Genomic DNA, 19,778 nt, shown 5'->3' on the forward strand with positions numbered 1-19,778 from the left:
GCCTGAGCACAGGCCGGTCAAATCCTCCAGAAAGCAGAAAGCCCTAAAAATGAAGGGCACTGGAGCGAGATGCCAGTATCGGGGGGTGCTGTGGACCCTCAAAGAGGAAGAACGGGGCATGCGTTGCGTCAGCTCCTCCCGATAGACTTTCCTAGGATCGCAGATCTACTGTCTAGACGTTTTCCTACGTTGAGAATCAAAAATGCAAGCGGCAAAAAAACCTGTTCCAGTGGGTCGCCGACAAACCTGCCTGCAATGTTTGGCGGCTCTTACGCTCCTTCGAGTTCAGAAAAAACTTGGCCATTTGAATCGCGGAGCGCTTGTTCTAGGCTGTTTCGCAAACCTTTTGCGCGACACTCTGGGAGAGTGAGTTGGGCCATCTCGATACTCCGATACTCACATTCAAAGATGAGGTTCTCTCTTAAAATGTTTCAGATCAACGGCATGGAGAGACTCGGACCCACTGTCACGCACGACACTAACTGTCCGAAAAAAGGACTTTCCGCGATGCCACTTTGTGTGGCAGTGCACGGCCTCCTCCTCTTCGTTTCCTGTTTGCCGTCCACACTCGCATGTATGTGTGCTGCCTGAACGTTTTCAAGGCCAAATCAGGTCCGTACCACATTTCCACAGGATGCGCCCGTTCTCGCTTCGACGATGGGCAACCGTGTCCCCGGTGTCGGCATGGCACAGGCGAGTCGGCCAACCCCGCAGTCCGCAAACGGAAAAACGGCTTCTGACCAAGGAGGTTGCACGACTTGGGTTCTTCTCTGGAGCCAACTGACGGAAAGGAGCATGCGTTCACAGCATTTCGGCAGAGCTACAGTGCGCCTGTACCCAGTGTGTTTCTGCTTCGAGAGTGCCTGCGGATCTACGAAAAACGCGTTCCTTGGCAGCTGGGCACCGTCTCCGGTCGCCGTTTGTAGTTTTGCAGTGGCGACCGAGAGCAAAGCGGCGTGCCTGGCAGTCAGACGCTGTGAGGAAAAGAAGGAAGCCTGAATAAGGTAACCGCCGAGGTGCGTCTAAGTCTCGCCTCGCCGCTCCGTGTGGGATCCTTGCTAGGATTGGACGAGGAGAAGCCCATGTGTCACCGGCCTTCGGGGTTCCGTTTTTGTCGAGTTTTTTTGGGGTAGAAATTTTTTGTGATGATGCATTCTGCCTTCCTGATTGAAGCATTCCTGGGTCTCCTTCGCCGATCCTCGTGAAAACAAATTCTGGTAGCCGCGTTTCGCTGTTTACCAGCTGCTGTCCCCGGCCGCACAGCATCGAGCGGTTCGCCTTTTGCCCCTCGCCTCGCTTTTTCTTCCGGGGCGCGCGCGACGACCGTTCCTCGTCCTTCTCCGTTATTTTGTGGACTTTGCCGATGCAGTCACAGTCACCGAAAAGGGATTTTCATGAACGCTTCTTTGTCGTCATAAACTGTGTCTCTGCATGCTTGGCGACGGCTCCGTCGCGCGTCGATACTCTTCTCCCCGGGTCCCCGCGTCCTCGTTGGTTAGCCAGGATCTCTATATCGAAGTCATTCGGAGGGCTTTAATTGGTAGGAGACAGAGTCCTCTCTTTCTTCTGCATCTCGGCTCGTCTTCAGGCGTATCTCGAGACATTTGGTCCCTCCTCAACTCCATCCGCGGTTTGTGAGAACTTTTCTTTTCCTCACAGTTTGGAGTGTATGTCAATTGCGGTCGCGCGCGTGAATGTGTACTAAATCAAGTTGCGGCGCACCAGGGAAACAGGCTTCACGGTCCGTAGGATTCGGAGCATCCAGCAGTGTTGAAGAGCGGCGGTATATGGCCAAGAAAAACAGTGGAACGAAGCGTCTCGACGAGCAGGAGGACTCAGTCTCTTGAGCTCTTTGTGTGGGGGCGGCCGAAGCTGAGATCGCGGCAGGCGGGGAAGAGAAAGGTGCGTTGTTCCAAACAACAGTCGCTCAGCCCCGTCAGCAGGATGCATGTGTTTGGACTGTTGCTGAAAGGAAGGACTTAACTCATGGTTATCCTCGTGAACTTCCGCAAGTCTCTTTTTCTCACTTGGCTTGGCCTCAACCGAGACGAGTAGTCGATAACCTAGGGCGTGAATGCAGAGGAAAGGCTCTGTGTTTTCACTCGGCATGGAAGCAGGCGCTTCCGCTCAAGGTAGGGAGTACACACTTCGCCGTTTGTAACCTCCTTCTTCCTTCTCTCGCCTTCCGAATTTAAGGGGATTCCTTCTGTAGAGTGAGTCCGTTCGAGCAGGAGTTGCCGTATTGGCGAGGGGGGGGGGGGTGGGGGACGGGAAGAACGATCGCGAGTAGGAAGGGGAGAGAAGATGGGTACAGGGAAGTCGGGGAAGGCAGCCCTCTCCCACGAACGCGGCGGCGTGTGTGATGCATGAGTTGAGAGAGGAGTTGAGAGTTGCGGCAACGCGAAGCAGGTTGCTTGTCGGCTCTCGGGCCCTGTCTAGGCGGTGTACCGGATCAGCGCAGCGGGTGAGGAGAGAGACGTTCTACTCCCTCCCAGATACCGAGGACACCGAGTCTGGGGGGCCTTTTGGACCGAGAAACCCGAATCCGAAAGTGTCCCTTCAATGCGACGTGGCTGCTTCCCCAAAAATAGAGAAAACTGGCGCAAAGAGGGTGGGTCTTCGGCGATATGGGAGAAAGTGAACCCGGAGGAACCGCATTTCCTCGAATGCGTGCTGTTTCCTGTGCCTCGCCTACGCCGTTGCGGCTGTCGCCTCGCGGGGTGGATGCAGCAGAGATGTTTACGCGGCGAAACAAAAGGAACGAAGCGTCCTACAGGGGCGAAAGGCTTGCGGCGTTGTCTCCTCGCCTCAGCTTGTCCCCAGCGAGGGCTGCGTCTCCGAGAGGGACGCCAGCCGACGAGAAACAAGTTTCTGCCGCTCCTGTTCTCGAGGAAGGCGAAGCAGGAGACGCCGGAGCCGCGGCGAGGGAGACAGCACGAGTCGGCGACAGAGCGGAAGACTGGGGAGCTCGGAGGGGACACAGCCGTGATGAACAGCTAGACGGGGACAGGGAGGCGCACGAGGAAGAATGGACGGACGCGAGGCGAAAGGGACATTTTGGAGAGGGAGGCCGCCGGGTGGACGGAACCGGCGGAGTCTGCCAGGCGCCGGCTGCGGAACCTGTGAAGTGCACTTTGCCTTCGGAACAGACGCCTCGCCTTTCTGAGGTCGGAAGCGCAGAGAAGGAAGAGGAGGCTGCACGCGTGCCGCTCGCTTGTCTCTCTTGTGTGGCGACGTGTGCAGCCGTGCCTCCGTCACCTGCACTGGTGCACGCCTGTCTCTACGCAGCCGCGACCCCTTCAAGGTCCGTTCCAGAAAAGGTTTCGATTGCGCCGCCCTACCAGCTTCTTCCGCGTGCGAGACCCCGAAGAGACGCGTCCCGCGTCCGTCGCTTCGACTCGCTTCTGCTGGACGCGCCTCTCGAGCGACGGGCTGTCTCGGCTGGGGAGCGGGGGCCGAGAAGTTCGCGCTACAGAGCAAGTGAAGAGGGGACACGAATCCTGTCCAAGGATGCGTTCCGTGTCGTCACCCACTCGCCGCTGATGAGTGCGCGGGGCCGCCATCCGGAGTGGGAACCACGCGGGAGACGCAAAGCGGCAGAAGCGGGAGGGAGTGGCGAGACCGAACTGGGTCTGTTCCCCGCCGTTCGTCGCGGCGAAGAAGGCAGTGGAGAAGGACTGGAGGCATGGGGCGATGGACGCTTGGCCGGCCGGCAAGGCCGCAGCTTGCCTGCTGGTCGAGGTTGCTTCAGCGGAGCCTTTCTCACGCCGGTTCGGCCAAACGGCAAGCGGGAAGAAGCGCAGCGAAGCGGCGGCCTCGTCTGTTTCGACCGGCCTTCAGAACCACCCTTCTCGCCCTCGAAGGTCCGTCCTTGTCCTCCGCCTTCTTCCTTTCCTTTTTCCCGAGATTTTGCGGCCGATGCAGCGGCCGCGCTGTCTTCGCCAAGGGGACAGAGCGGGAAGCAAAAGACGGTCTGTTTCGTCGAGCGCGAGACGGGCTCTTTCTACCCTTTCTCCTCGGGGGCGAGGCAACGCGAAGAAGCGCGAAGACGCAGAGACGAGCAGTTGACGAAGGCGCTGTCCCGGTGGATAGGCCCGGCCGCAGGGCGACAAGAGGGTTTGGATGACGCGGCAAAGTACACGTTTCCTGCTTTCGTCTTTTCTCGCACCGGACAAGATCTCTCGCCGTCTTCCAGGAGGCGGCAGATTGTTTCGGCGTTCTACGCTCAGAAAGAAAGGAGCAACGCGCGGCGCTGGAGATCCCTGTCGGCGGGCGGCTACCGCGGGGGACGCGTGCGCGAGTCCAGCTCGGCGACCCGGAGACACGAGGACGGGAAACTCCGGAGCACAAGCCGTTTGAGTGTCGCGGGAGACCCAGAGCTGACCTCGGACCTGTCCCTGGTTCCGGGTCTCTGGGGCTGGCCGTGGTATCACGCCATCTACGGCCAGTTGGACCCGAGACTGGGTGCCCAGCGCGACTTGCTCCTGCTGCGTGAGCAGCGAAGAAATCTGTCTCGCGGGGTGCAAAAGATCGTGCCGGCGCTCTCGGAGTGGCGGGAGTCTGTGGCGGCCGAACGCGAGTCGCTCGAGAATTTGGAACGGACGCGGGACGCGCTGGAGGCGCGGACTCGCCAGAAGCTTGCCATCATTGAAGAGGAGATCGGAAGCGAGAGGCACAAGGCGACAGCGCTCCGCTCCCTGTTGAACGAGGTGAAGGAGGAGAACGCGTCTCTCCACGCGCTCCTCCCAGAGCGTGAAGAGCGCATTCAGAAGCTCCAAGAAGCTCTGCAAGGTCAGGCGAAAGAGCAGAGTGAACGCGAGGAGGCTTTCTTGGGAGAGAAAAAGGGCCTTGAACTGCAGTTGCTCGAGAAGGAAGAGAGACTGAGGCAGCAAGACGCGCGAACGCGAGAGCAGGCAGCACTGATTGCCTCCCTTGCTGAACAGGCAGAAGGACGCCTGGAAAGACTAACAACCTTGCAGAAAGAACTGCTGCAAGTCCGGGCCGAGAAAACGGACAAAAGGGCCGCAGGCGGCGGCGACCTGCAAGTCCCGTCCCACAGGGAAACGCTTTCAGAGGCCGGGACTGGTCGCCGAGTTCTGACGGTTCGCGGAGCGAAGCTGAGGGATTCCTCGCCGGAGCAGGCGACAGACGAGAAGGCAGGCAGGCGCTTGTCGCGCCTCTCCGGCCGCCGCACTCTCACGCTCGCTCCCCCGAGAAACGCGAAGGCCGCCTCGGCTCTCGACGCGCGAGACGGAAACACTGCAAAGACTGAGGCTCCATCAAGACAGAAAGGTGAGCAGGAGCGTCTGGAAACTCGAGACCGTTCGGAAGACGACGCCGTGTCAAACATCATGCGCCGGCGACTCAGACAGAGCCTGTTAGAGAGCATCAGCCGGCAGTCGCGTGACTTGGAAGAGCTACTTCATGACCCTGTTCTTGACCGTGTCGTGAGTCTTTCAAAGCTCGAGGCGCCGAGCCGCGGAAAGTCCCCTGCGTCGCCCGCTGCGTACCACAGAGGGGTCGGCTCGCTACTTGGGCCCGACCCCGCAGAGACCGACGTGGGGAGGCTGGTTTCCGCGGCCTATTTGAGCTCGTACAAAACCGCGAAGGAACGGCTTCCTGGGCTTGTCCCGGACCTTCCTGAGGACGTTCTGAGGGCCCCGAAGAAAGGTTTCGCGGAGTCTCCGCGTCGATACTCAAGACAAGAAGAGGGGAAAAGCTCCGACCGCTGGCGGGCCAGGCGGCGCCTGCTGCTGTCTTCTCGAGCTGCCGAAGCCTTCGAGAGACCGCGGAGGATGGACGACCCCGACGTCCGGACAATCCCCTCTGCGCTCTTCTTCGGGCGCAGGGAAGGGCGAGAGACGCGCGAGGCGAGCGAGAGGGGGAGGTCGGGCGCTGGAGACCGGAGGTCTCGTGCTGAGACGAAGGAGTTGACAAGAGAAGAAATCATCCAGAGAGCGTTCGGCAAAGCCGCCCTGCCGCAGCCTTTCGCGTCCGTCCGTTCGGCGTCGCCTTCCAGGGAGTGCCCAGAGCACGAGCAGCGACAGTCCACCGACGAACGAAAGACCGACCGTGGAAGCGAGAGACGGGAAGAGGAGGACAGCGAACCTCTCAATGAGCTACACAAAATGAGAAGAGCTAAGGCTGCAGCTCTGCTGCTTCACTTGAAACTCGGTGTCGCGGCAACTCAGGCAGACCTAGCGGCTCTCAAGTCAACGGTACAGCGGCAGAGAGACGTCCTTTCCGACAGCCACCGGGCATATATTCCACCGAGATGAAAGGGGCGGCAACCGAGTAGCCAAGACAAGTTGAAGAGTGACGCAGCGATGGCGACGAGAGACGTGGTGCTCTTCTGACAACATGATCAGATATCTTTCTTCTATGGAGTGCACCCGAGGGGCACCAAGGACGCAGAAATCTCGCGGAGTCGGTGCTCTTCAAAGCAGAACAGAGCGGCGTAGAAGCCTCTGTCTACGAGGGCCTCCCGATCTCCCCCCTTTCGAGGTTTTTTTAAGTGAGAAGCTCCACTGCGGTCGAACGCGACGGCTCCACATTTTCGGGAACAACGCGGAGAGGACGGGGCGCGATCCGAAACGGTGTCCTTTGGCGCGCTATCGCTTCGCATTTTCGCAACTCGTGGAGTATCCGAACGAAGATAGTCCGTTCGGTTTCGTGGAAGCAACGGGAAGCTGTATCTTCTGCTTCGTTTGTGTCCCAAGACCACACCTAGAGCTTGCAGAACACAGCCGAGCGAGGGGCTTTCCTTGTCTGCTTGCGTGCTTGCAAGGTTAAATCCTCGAAAAGATTAGGACAGAAACTGTTTTCGAAAAGCGAGCGAAACGGGAGACGAAGTGTAGGAAAGTCGCGATAGAGAGGTTCAATGTACCCACCTTTTTTGTCCCGTAGGGGGGGATCCGTTCACTTTCTACTCGGCAGGGGGGCTAGGTTGTTTTTCAGACCAGCGCGATTTGGCGCTCTACGTGCCAGCCTGCAGACGCTTTCGAGTTTTACTTTCTTTTTCCAGGAAAACCCCCCGGTTTGGCACATGTGAACTATACAGAGTCCTAGCGACTACAGAAGCAAATCGAGGGTATTTCTTATCTACATTGATCGCGTCTTTCTCTCGAGTCGAGCGTCATTCGGTGGACGGGAACCTCCGACCATCTGCCACCAAAAAGAGGCCTCCGGTCGCCTTCCTCCTTTCGCACAGCGAAGAACAGCCTAGCAGTGCTGTATGGTGCAAAATGCTGTTAAACCGGTGTCGTTTTTGGGTGTGCATTTTTTTTACAAACTCAGAAAAGTTTGCAATCCTATCTCAGATTACCACTCCCATTACGATGGTGACGCTGATCATACTAGCATCTGAGTAGTCGTTCTCTGTCGCCGTTGACACGGTTCGCAACGTATTGTGTCTCGAACATAAACGGTGTGCAATACCCTCAGTGTCGTAGGATATTGAATCCACGATATTGAAATCCACGAGAACCATCTATCGTTTTAGCAAGCCGGGTCCTGAAAGCCCACAGCACGCGTGTCGGCGTTTTCGTGCAAGTGAACGCACGGTATCGAGATAGTCGTGCCCCGAGGGGTGACCGGTGTAAGCCACATTTGAACGCGCGCCCTAAGCTGTTCCACTCATCGATGAAAGTGACAACACGAATCGACACCAGACTAGCTGCCGCCCAAGAAGTCTGCGCGGGAACCGCCCTAGCCCCACTTCCGTCTGGGGACCAATCCGCCCTGCCGGCAGAGCGCGGGGTCGTCGGCAGCTTTCTCCAAGGTGCGACGGCATTGAGCGATACAGAAACAAATGTACACCGCAAAAGCGCATGAAGGTGTGAAGCCGAGGGGGGGCGGGCCGAAAAAAGAAACGCTCTATGCCCTACCGCCCGAGACTCTACGCGGTGTACGCTGTCGAGGTCCCAGCGCCGCAGCAAGACGCGAAATCGTGATGTGTGGGAACAGTTCTCTCCATAAACTGCATCACTGCAGCACAGACGTTCCACGCTACATTCGTCTACTCGTGTAGACGCCTCAGATACACCGAAAAAGACGACAGACGCGTCCGGTATGGCAAGGCCTTCCCACCCATCTAATCGTGGACCGCCCTTCTCAGCCAGAGGACGAGACTCGCGCAAATTAGAAAGTAACAAATAACTGAGCGCACAATCGCGCCTGAGCGTCTTCCACCTTCATCAGGGTAGCAGCAGAGACAGCGAAGCAGGAGAAGGAACGCCCTGGAACAAAACGACTGGTCTTTTCCTGAGTCGGAGTACCAGTGAGTTGCGGCAGGTGGGCGCCGAACGATCGCCTCGAGGGTATGCTCTGAGAAATCAAAAGCTGTAATCTCGTTAACGTCTGCATCGAAATCAGCCATGAAAGAGAAGAGGTCGGCATCCGGATCGTGGATGGCGGCACCAATGTGCTTCTTCCAACTCCTGAGCAAGATACCCAAACAACACACAGCGAAAGCAAACTCCTCGACTGACCCCAGGTTCTCTCAACACGGTACGCCGGGTGACTCGATCTGGAATGCCAAAGGATCTCATACACGTAGAAACACAGTTGGCGAAGTAGGGTACCAAAGGAAGTTACACAGCATTGCCGCTTGCCTGGGGCCTCATCGCGCGGCCTCTCACATGCATAAACAAAAGCCGCGTCCGCCTCTAAAGTCAAGAAGAAAAGTATTACCTCTGGCTGTCAACGCTCTCGCCGAATTCACCAGAGCCAACGGGTGTGCCAGGGGAATCTAGAACGGTCGATATGACCATTCTTTGGGGTATCTGCCATGCATTTTGCGAGCAAATTGCAAGCTGTCCCCCTTTTGACGATAGCGCAACCACCCCGCCACGTTTCTCGGCTCTAGGCACTCATCCTCTCGGCAGTCTTGATACATTCGATCCGTCCAACACAAAGACGAGACACTTTTTCTACATCGTCTATCCTAATAGTGTTCGCAGGGTTGCGACTGGACGACGCAAGCGGACAATCGGCGCCGTTTTTCGTTTCAACTGCGTCACAAAGGTTCGAAGGTGCTAGATATTCCTTCTGCAGCGACTTACTCAGATCTCTGTAGGGCCCGCATCTTGGATTCGACGGCGACTAGGTTGATGAGACTTCGTCGCAGGGGTTCGCTCTCGTCGCGATGTTTCCTCGCCGTTTCCTTGTGTGTCTCCGCCTGCCTCAGCAACGTGGTATACTGTTGCAGCAGGCGTTTTCTCGCGGCGGCATTCACAGCCCATTCCTGCTTCGCTTTCGCTGCCTGGAGAATCGCCTGCTTCTGCCTATCGTACACGCGCGGTTCACCCCAAGACGCGAGCCGGGGGGTCTGGCGTCCAGTGCTCTCGTTGCTCCTCCCCCTATCCAGTGTGATCGACGGAGAGCAGAGTTTTTCGCCCGTGTGAAATCGAAAAGACCTCATTCGACACCGGGACTGCATCTCGCGGTGTTTTGCTTCGTTCTGGCATCTGGAGTCGCCGGAACCTGCTGCCCTAGAAAACTCCTCCAAACTTTCCGCACTCGTGCAGCGGTCCCCACGTGTCTCTGCTCCGGGGGTTCGCCGCCCTCGACGGTCGGGACACTTGCGTTTCCCACTGTATCTTCCTCTGTGTCTTCGCCTCGCGCACAGGTCGACTGCAACAGTGCCTCCTTCCACATCGACGGGTTTGTCTTCGGACTCCTCGCCATCGTCTACTTGCCAGCCGTGTAACGTGTGTATCCGTAGCTCGCCGCCGCTCGTAAGAAACCGAGCCGCTTTTCCGCCCGCGGCCCGCGCTGCCGCAGCTGTCGCCACGCTCCAGGGCCCAGGCTCCGCCTCGTTGCTCACCGAGACAGAGTAAGCGGTCAGCGAGACTGCACTTCCCGGACGCACGGCTGCAGGCTTGGATTCGCTCAAGTCTCCACTCGCAGAACCGACGTGCGCCCCCGGTGCTCCGCGGCTTCTGTCCAAGAGCACACTCTGAGAGCTTCCTAGCGAAGCGGCTGTCGACTCCATTTCATTGAACTCCTGAACCTGTGCGGAAGGAGCAGTCTGCAGGTCGGAACCGCAAAACGGGTCCCCAGAGGAAGGTGACGAACAGTACGCAGTGTCGTCCGATCCGCCAACGGAAGTCTCCCCGTCATCCTTTCCGCCTTCCGTGGGCAACTCAACGAGGAGTGAGGGCTCCAGATTCGAAGTCCTGCCGTCGTGCTTCCCTCCCGAGAGCGCCGCGCATCCCCGGGAACCACTCGCCTCAGCCGGTCCATAGTCCCGGCATTTTTCGAACGCAAAGGTCGAGGCGGCGGAACGAACGGCGAAAACGGCCGCGCCTTCCGGGCGTTCAGACGCCTCGTCACACATCCACCCCAGGGGCAGGGGTGGCCGAGGCTGCGTCGTTTGTCGGGCACTCAGCGCGGCTTCCCACGATCCCGAGCAAGGTGCCAGCGACCCTGGGAAAGGCGTCTCCGGTGCGGAGTTCCCGCAGAATGCAGGCCGCGCATGAGGAGACCCTCCGCCGTCTTGGGGGCCTCCCGCAGCACCCGTTCCGCAGGAAGACACACGTTCATCCCGCCGCGAAACGTCGCCATCCGTTGGGACGTGTTGAGCGCCTTCCTCCTCGATTCCGCGTTTCGGGAGGTCTGGCGGCAAAGCCGCGGGATGAGACTCGCGGGGCTGAGAGACAGGACCGGCCGCATCCGACTGCGTCGCTGGCTGCGGTCGCAGGCAAAATTCGTCCCACGTGCTCCGACTTCCAGGCGCCGCCGAGCAGCACGAGCTCCGTCGAGAATACTCAACGCCGTTTCCGCCAGAGGAGTTGTCTGACCCCTCTGCTTCGTCCTCGCCGTACTGCGCCTCGAGATCCGTTTCTTCATCAGAGTTCAACTGCCCCGGCACTGAGCCGCAGCGAGTGCCTGGCCACTTCTTTCCTTTTGCGCCTCCCTTCTCGCGGTCTCTGTCCCCGGCCACGGGTTCCCCACCGCCCCCACCAAGTGTGGCGAGGGGAGCCCGCGGCGCTTCCGCCCTCAGTTGCCTTCCTGCGTCCCTGGGGAACAGACACCTTGCGTCTCCGACCGCGCTGTCCCCCGCGTGAGCTCTGTGCGGCGTCCTGGTTGCTTCGGTTTCCTCGAAACCGGCTGAGGGCAAACAACTCGCGTGGAAATCGCCGCGGCCCGCACCAAACCCGTCCCTTCCAAACGCAGTCCAACCCACTGCAGCCGATGCCGCGACAGCCGCTGCGCTGGCCGCGGCCGCAGCCGCAGCCGCTGCCGCTGCAGCGGCTTGGACGGTTGAGTGGCGGACGCTGGCCGGGGAGAAGACGTCATGCGCGCAGTTCGTGTAGACAGGCGTTTGCGGCCGGAGCTGTCCAGCAGGAGAGTCGTCTACGGACAGAGCACTGGGTCGGGCGGTGCCTGCGTCGAAATGAGGCAACACGGTCCCTTCACACTCTGGAGAAGAGGCGAGTCTCTCTGTGTGGCAGGGCGCGGTTTTGGCGTCACCGTCGAGCGGAGACCACGCTCCGGCACGTGGAGCCACTGCCGGCGACGCAGACTTCTCGGGCTTGGACGTTTTTGGGCAGAACGTCGGAAGATGATGGGGATACGCGGCCACGCCGAGAGAAGATGACGGACACGGCGAAGTCAGCAGAGTCGGGCCAGGATGAGACGCGAAGAAAGACACAGACTCAGCGCGGGGAGACTGGGACGGCGGGACTCCGGGCGGAAGCGGCGTCTCAGGCTCACCCGCGCCAGGCGTCCTGGCGCCGCTTCCGATGGGGTGCAATGTCTCGGTCTGGAGTGAATGCATCTGTGTGCCTGACGCGTTCCTGCCAAAGCAAAGAGTTTCACGGGGGCGCCATCCCTGAGGCGGCCGATTGACGCACGTCGACGCCGACCCAGGAGCGGGCTGAGACGCTTGCGGGAAAAGGCTCCCCCCCCCGACGCCGGAGGGAGTCGGGCACGTCTCCCCAGTGTCCACTTGGGACGTCATGTGAGCAGGCTCACCCGCACGGCCTCCGCCGCTCGCTCCGTAGCGTGATCAGCGGAAGAACCTGTGTCTGTACGTCGGGCACACATTAGCCGGAAGTCGGTGTCTCCCAGAAAGATCCGAAGAAAGCGCAAAGTGGAGCTGGAGGCGCGAGGAACCGCGCATCCTGCTCTCAACGCCACCGGAGATCCCCGCACAGGTTCACTATACAACGGCGCTACGACTTCTGGCCGAAAGGCTCACTGGGCTGCAGCAACACACACACACACACAAGAGCCTGGAACAGACTGAAGTGAAGGGGGAACCCTTGAAGAAAAGCTGAGACAAGGACTCCAAAAGGACGTAGGCGATAGACGAGCACACAGCGCAGCGTCTACCACAGATGCGACGTGCGAAGGAATCACCAACTGGCGGCTCTCAGCGGAACGTCCAGCCGATTGCCTCCCTCCAAGCCTCCGCGTGGCCACAGCTAATTCTTCTTTGCCCGACCTCTGCGGGGAACCACGCGGGACCGAAGAACCCTCTTTCCCCCCCAGACAGTTCGGTCTGCATCTGTGATCCTGCAGAGTGGAGCTGCGTGAACCTACTACACCGGGGAGTCTATCACCCCTCAAACCAGATGGAACACAGGAACCGCTTACGTACAGAAAGCAAACGGGACCCTCGCATATACGCCCAACCCGCACGAACTACAGACCCTCTCGTGCGAAAGGAGCTGTCCTGAGAACGTTAACGGTTCGCTTCCTTTTTCAGGAAATTCCCGAGCACCGTCGCTAGGTACGAGCTGGCGACGCCGCCGAAACTTACGGTGGACCCGGAAGACAAAGGCAAGGTATTGTCCTGCAGGAAGACGCCGAAAGTGCTAGCTCCGCCACACGTGCGGAAGTTTGAAATGAGAGTTGAAAACCTACGCGGCGCCTCGATACCGCTTCACACGGTCGCTGAGACGCGGCACAACCCGTCGCTGGTCACGGGGAATTAACGCAGGATTCTCCACGTGAACAATGACTGCCTTTGTCAGAAGAGCTTTCCGGGGAAAACAAACGAGTTCAGGATTCCTTTGAGACAGAGAAAAGGTTGTCCTAGGTGACCGTGCTGGCTTTCAGAGCGTCATGTCGCTGTGCGGCGCGAACCATCGACAAATACAATCGATACACGGCCGGTCTACGAAACTCCCCCCCCGTCTTTCGTGGAGGGGCTCTTCAGCCTGTTCCGGACACGGGAACCTCTGAGCTTTGTGGAAAGAGATCTGAGATGGGCGGCATGAAAGCGCATGTCCTAGCGGAAAGCCTGGTCCAGTTTTTTCCCAAGAACAAAAGGTGGCGTGGTAGGCTGCCGTGAATGCATTCGGCTAGCGGTGTGCCTCGGTAGGGGGGCGGAATCGGAGAGGGTGGAAGAAAGCACGAATTCCGCCACAAGCATCTCTACTGCCGAAGCCTCCTTGAGCACGTCATGATGTCGCAAAACATGGGGTTCTTGCAGGAAAGAAAGGAAATCAAAGCGCCGTCTCTTGCGGGTGGCTGGGCGGGTGCTGTTTCAAGCCGTTCGCTCGTTTTGCAGAAGTCACTACTAAAATTGTACGTTATATAAGCCGAGACACACGCGCGTCCCATCAGCGGTTGAAATATGTGCTGCGACTCGCTCTCGTTAGGCTCTGAATGTTTTGCTGTTGGTGTGCCGGTGCGCAGGGGTGTTTTGTTTTCTGTGTTGCTCCGTAGAAACTTTCTTCGGGAGAAGAAGCCTCTAGAGAGATTCACGAGTGCTGGACTGACAGGCGGAACGTCTCTTGCAGACAGTAAAGCTTGCTGAACCCGGAGCGAACACTCGCCTATGGACTCGTTGACTTCGAAGACGAGAGACCCTACCGGAGAGTCCTTTCTTCCATCTGCCTCCTGCGGACGAGGCTGTTGCATGTTCTGTCCAGAAACAGAGCTCGTTCTCTCTTCTGAAGCTTCTCATCTGGCTTTCTTCGGGACTGCTTTCCTCACATTTTTTCGGGGGAGCGCCGCTCGCGATTCACACAGTTCAGTCTCGCCGCGTTGGTCTGCTCGGGAGTGCCCGTCCGTGTCTATTCCTTCGACGTCGAGGAAAACCGCATTTTCATGGTCCGTTGTCGTTTTTTTCCTGCACAAAGACTTGCGGACGAGCTACGGTGCACTTTGCAGGCTAGTTTCCGGACAACGTGTTGCTGCAACCCAAAGGGACTCGTGAGAAGCCTGTGGAGACCCCGTTTTCTCGGCACCTGGATCGTTTTTTCCGTCGGCTGCAGTCGTGACTGTCATGTCGTCAAGTCGTATTCCGGGTTCAACGGAATCCGTAGGCGTCTCAGAATGTTTCCGGGGATGCGTTCGAACTGGAGGAGCATGCGAGTGTCTCCTGCATCGTAGCGCCTGAGCGGTCAACTTATCCGACGTCTCTGTCCACCGTTGCAAGTACTTTTCCCTGGTGTTCCCCTTTTCATCACCTTCCGGCGCGGAATCTTCCTCGTTGTGACCGTCCCGGCCTTTTCTTCTGTCCCCGTAGTTTTTTTTTCGTTCATCTTCCGTACCCTCACAAGCCCTACCGGCATCTACGTCTCAGGTGTCGTCTCGCCGTCGTCCAGTGAAGGAACCGCGATACAGATACTTGATTCGTGTCGCTTTCCTCGTGCATCTGGGCTGAACGGTCTGTTCCAACCGAAATACGCGATTGCGGAAACGCTCTCCGCAATTATGCTGTTGGCCTGGGAGGTCGTGGGATGTGGAAGCCTCCCCGTGCAACGAGAATCTGCGTCACATCTCCTTCGCGGGGTTTTCGACTTTATCTCTGCCCGTTAGAGTTCCATCGTCTGCCTGCGTGCACGGACAGTTTTCCTCGGCTTCTCCACGATGCGGAACTGCCTCGGGAAACAAATCTGTCGCGGACCCTCCAGGGGGGTGGACCTGACGTACAGAGATCTCCTCAAGCTCACAGTCCCCTTCGGCTGGTCGATCGCCGCGTGCTGTCTCTTCGCCTACTACAGCATCGAACCCATATCCAATAGTCGGTGAGGCGGGTGTGTTTTTCTGGGAGCGGGTTCTTCTTCTGGAGTCGTGATTACCTGGAATCTCGCTTTGCTGCCTGGACACACAGGATAACACGGTCGGAACGCGCCGTGCCTTTCGCCGCGTGAAGAGCGGTGCGCTGATATTCCGTGGAAAAAAATGGCTGTCGATTTGCGCTTCCAAGGGAGTGTTTTTCGCATTTCAGCGGGCGGCACCTGCGTTTTCGGGGAGTCGAGACATATGACTCTTTTTTAGGCGCCAGTCATAGACTTCTTTCTTCGGTGGCAAATGCATGCAGTGTTGGATTTCGGACCTTCCAGTGTCTTGCCACATTCTTTCGTCCCGGCGGTCCCTGGCCCACTCGCTCCTCGTGGCTAAGACTCCGGACCTTCAATTTCCGTGCCATGTGTTGTTTTATAACTTGAACGCGTCGTTCCACGGTGCGTGTCGTTCGCGGAGAGGCGTCTTCAGAGTGTGTAACTCATGCGCAACTTCGATTGTTTTGCAGGTTCCCCAAGACCGTCCCCATGTACTGGAGCCTGATATCCTCCTTCCCTGCTTTCATGGTGAGTTTCACCACTGGCGACAGGGCGGAATCTGCGTGCCGTCGTGTAGCGCCACGTTCATGTGCCTAAGCGTCCGAATAGCTGAGGTGTCTGTAGTCGTGCGCGTTCGCTGCCTTCCGTGGTGACAGGTAACTTGAAGGCTTACAGATGGAATCAGTTCACGCTTATTCGCGGCAGGTCTCGCGAGAAACACGAGGTCAACGGTCGCTGTGCGACAGGAGCGCCGGGACTCACGCTTCCGCCCTCTCCGTCTTCACGCGTTCCAGATCCAACTTTTGCCCAGGCGTCTTTTTTCTCGAGCTAGACGTGTCGCTGTGGGAAAAGGGGTACGGCATAACGTCGAGCTCTGGCAAAAAGCATTTCCGAAACAAGTTTTTAGGGAGCGGCATTCTTCTGTCCGGTCCCAGACGTGTCTGTGGTCTTGCTCTCGGCTTCGTTTCTCTGCAGACCGCGCTCAACACCTTCATTTTTTATCGAGATGCCGTCGTCCGCTCCGGTCTATCGCGTGTCGCGCTTGCCGAGCTCACGCAAGTTGTGCGGCTTATCTCTGTTGTCGGCGTCTTCACCTTCATCACCCTCGCAGTGGCAAGTGCAGTCCAGCTTGCGCAAGTAAGCTTCAAAGCGAGTCGGGAGGCGCCAGGCCAAGTTTTTGTAGGTAGCCGCGTGTGTGCGTCTGTCTGGTCGCGTGCTTTGTAGCACTGTGCGACCAGGCATCGCTAACTGCTCCGGCTCAGCTCTCGTAAACAAATGCACTCTGCCTTTTTCGACCTCGGTGCCGGTCTTGCAGTTTTTTGCGAATGTGTATTTGCAAAGGGAGGTGTGATGTGTTGGGCAGAACATGCACACAGAAGCTCAGCACTCGCAGCCTTTCGCATGTGAAAAAGTGAGAACGGCGGGCCGTGACACTAGCGCCGACACACTGGTGTTCTGAGGTGTCCGGGACCAGCGTTAACGGAAACCGAAACTTTGGGGTCGCAGTGCTGAAGTCCTGCGTTTCCACAGCCAGTCTTGCAATGTGCATCAAGGAGAAGACGTGTGACGTGAAAAAAAAATTGAAGAAGCCGTCGGCGCGAGTAGCTGGAGGAGACAACGGCAGAGGCGCGGGGAGTCATTGCGTGTGTTGCTCGTCTCGGTGCATTTTTGTGTCCCGGTTTCGTTCGAGGCTGTTTGCATTTGCTGCGTGGTTCCTGTGTGTTTGCGCAATTCCCAATGACTGCAGTGTCGTCTGTGCAACAACGAGAGCTACAAGGAGAACGTCATGTGGTGTGGCATTGCGCTCCTCTGGATGGTGGTGATGGCGTGCACGACGCCCACGGCTCGTCACTTTTCAAAGTTGATCTTCCGATACGAGACGTTCCAACAAGCTGGCGGCATGGCACCTACAGTAAGCTGTACCACGCCGGAGGCGCCGCCCTCACTTCGCCCTGTCTCGTGGGGCGCCGTCGGGTCTCATCCAGGCGGTCCGGGAGTCGCGGTCGACGGCCCCTACGCGGTTGCAGCCAGCTACCCAGCGCGTGCGGCGAGGACGCTTGGGTCCTCTGGCGGCCTCGCTGCGGAAGACGACTACATTCGGGCGGCTGCAGGTGCGTCTCCTGGGCAAATCGTGACTGGAAAAGTCTCCTCAAAGGCAGAAAGTAGCAAGCTCGAGGAAGGGAAGGGAAGCAGCTAAGAGGTGAAGGCAGGGAAACGCGACGCTAAAAACGGGTCTCGAACACCCCGTGACAAGATCAACTGGATGCATTGGGGAGGGTGGGTCTTCCCGTGAGAATTGTGCAACTTTTTCTGTAAGGCGGGTCTGGTACGAGGAGCTGTGAGACGGGAAAGCAAAGAGGACACACAAAAAGGAAGTGAAGTTTGCCAATAACAGCGATTTGGGAAGTTCCAAAGAATTTGATTAAGGTGCCTTTCTGCCGGGTTCCCTTCGTGTCATATCGCCGGCGAGAAACTGCCCTTCACGGCCAAATGAGGGGAGCGGAGGATGACCGACGCGGTAGTCGGTGTCAGGAACCGACCCCACAATGAGAGAGGAGAGTCGCTGAAGAAGTCGACGCTGTGGTGGTCCAGAGAACTAACCCAACTGGTGTTGTTTGTGAGAAAAAGAGAAGCGTTGTGCATTTTCGATGGCGAGGGAATCAACTAAGGGCGGCAGCCACGTAGCCGGTTGTGTTGACATGCCATGGGAGAACAACATCGGGGGTTCCGGGAACAGCCCTCTTCCTCAAAGCCGTTTTCAGGGGAAACGGTAAGCGCCGTCGAGCCACTGTCGCTGCTTGGTTCTTTCATGCCCGGTCCTTCTTGCAAGGGTGAGAGTTCCCGGAGGCTTGTCTCCATTTCACCAAATGGGTGTGGATAAGGTAAGAGTGTAGAAGACGGAAACACCGGAGAACCAGACGCGAGAACGCTGTCAGGCCGAGATACAGAGTCTTGTATGGGCGCATGCCGTTGACGGCGTTGAGGGAAGAAAAAGATTTTGTCGAGCGATGCACAGCGAGTTCGAGGTCTCAATCCACTGTCATTCTCACCTTCGTGGATGATGTTCTGCGATCGTCTAGCGTCATCTATTTGCGGAGACATTGCAATTGGAAAACTGGAAGCTAACGCGTCAGGTTACACACTGGTGTTCTTACATCAAGAACCCCGTCGTGCAATGGGAAGGTCCCGGAAAGTAGAGTGAAGAAAAGAATCGCCGGCTGATATTTTTGTAGAAAATGCCTTTATCAACATAGAATTTTGCCGGTAGTGTGAAGATGGCCACCTCCGCTCTCTAGTTTTGTATCTGATTCGCCGGAAGAGATGAAACTAACTTCAACAATGTGTATGCTATGTCACCCCCTCTTGAATTTTTTGCTGGCTTCCGTGAAAAAGTGGGCATGGGAAAACGGGAGCCAAAACACCGAAGGAATATTCAGGCTGCGGCATGGGAGAGGCGGATGGCGCGGGACGAGTCAAGGCGTGCATGTGAGGGTAACTTGCGTTGTGAGAGAGGCCGAGAAGAAGGATCGTGGTTGGGGCAGCGTTTCCCTCGTTTCTGGTTGCTCCGTCGTGCTCCAACGGTATAGTCATCCCGTGGTGCGTTTCTGCACCAAAGGCTGTGTGATGCATGGTTTTGTTGCGACAGGCTGGCTTTCGTAGGGGGACGCTTGGTTGAAAATGACCGGAGAGACTTTCTGGATTCTTTCAAAGCCATGATAAACAAGAGGAACGGTACTTCTAACAAAGTTAAAACATAATGTGGTGTTCAGCATAGTTTTGACGAAGCATAAAATACTTAGTTTTCTCGAAGAGTGGCTTGCGTCAGGGTGGCACAGAAACGACAGTTCCATAGCGGGCCTCGATGAGGCTGTTTAACACTGTCCTTGTAAACGAGATGCGGGAAACAAGTAACTGGGGTGGACGCCAGAAAGCTGGTCACTGTATACAGGCATCAACATTTTTCGGTCCGAATGTAATCATATATGTAGGAAGCTCCATAGAGCGCGTCCCCTCTATATGAAAAAAAGAACGTATTCCGATAGTCCACTAGTCAGTTGCCAAGTGTGTGAACTTTGTGGTGTGATGGAAACGGTGTGACCTCTCCGCTGTCATGACGGTGCAACGGGTGAATTCCCTCGCCCCTTCAGTAGCATTCTCAAAGGCTTCGGCGTAGGTAAGCGAACCATCATCTCTACAGTCACCGGTGTCCATGTGTCTCTGCGCAAGTTGTAATACTCCATGCCGTTCGATACGCACGGCAGTGAAATCCCGATGACTCATTTCTGCGTGAAGTGTGTTTTGCCCTACTTCCACAAGGTGTCCGTCCCTGCCGAGCACAAGTATGTTTACCACGATGCTAAGTTTCCAAAAAAATCCTTCTACTTGCAGTTCGGGGGGTGCAGACACTTTTTTTGCCCTTTTTTGCGTTACATGTCCAATTATTTGTAGAATACGAATCCGCTTTGTTTTGCCGTACCTACAATGAAGCACCACCCCTGGGAACAAGCGGGATTCACAGGGAGGTCCTGCATCCGCTTCTCGCGGGTCCTCACTTTCGTATGCACCTTTTCCAGCTTCTTGTCTCCAGTGCGTTCCTCTCGTTGCCTCTTCTCTTTGGTGGCTGCTTTCTGACTCCGGCGCGCTGGGGCCGTCCGCTGTGGGTCGGCTCCGTCGCGTGCATGCGCCTCCTAGGCTGGGCAGCCTGCAGTCTCCTCCCTGACCGTCTCCACCGAGCCTGAACGTCTCTCCGAGGAC

General features: G+C 57.4%; 3 protein-coding genes across 3 annotated transcripts; 2 read left to right on the forward strand and 1 right to left on the reverse strand.

The window, feature by feature from the left end:
- Positions 1–2,735: 2,735 nt before the first annotated feature.
- NCLIV_012480 (putative 200 kDa antigen p200) lies at positions 2,736–6,278 on the forward strand (the record flags this gene model as incomplete). The annotated part of the gene is made up of 1 exon (XM_003881434.1): positions 2,736–6,278. The coding sequence occupies one exon, from the start codon at positions 2,736–2,738 to the stop codon at positions 6,276–6,278; it is 3,543 nt and encodes a 1,180-aa protein (XP_003881483.1).
- A 1,814-nt stretch (positions 6,279–8,092) lies between these two features.
- On the reverse strand, positions 8,093–11,965 carry NCLIV_012490 (conserved hypothetical protein; the record flags this gene model as incomplete). The annotated part of the gene is made up of 2 exons (XM_003881435.1): positions 8,093–8,438; positions 9,063–11,965. The coding sequence occupies 2 exons, from the start codon at positions 11,963–11,965 to the stop codon at positions 8,093–8,095; spliced, it is 3,249 nt and encodes a 1,082-aa protein (XP_003881484.1).
- Positions 11,966–14,829: 2,864 nt separating this feature from the next.
- On the forward strand, positions 14,830–17,220 carry NCLIV_012500 (conserved hypothetical protein; the record flags this gene model as incomplete). Its single annotated transcript, XM_003881436.1, has 4 exons — positions 14,830–14,987; positions 15,494–15,551; positions 15,999–16,160; positions 16,771–17,220. The coding sequence occupies 4 exons, from the start codon at positions 14,830–14,832 to the stop codon at positions 17,218–17,220; spliced, it is 828 nt and encodes a 275-aa protein (XP_003881485.1).
- Between the last annotated feature and the right edge of the window lie 2,558 nt (positions 17,221–19,778).

The sequence above is a fragment of the Neospora caninum genome, chromosome V (genome assembly GCF_000208865.1).
Source record: "Neospora caninum Liverpool complete genome, chromosome V".
Taxonomy (NCBI): Eukaryota; Apicomplexa; class Conoidasida; order Eucoccidiorida; family Sarcocystidae; genus Neospora; species Neospora caninum.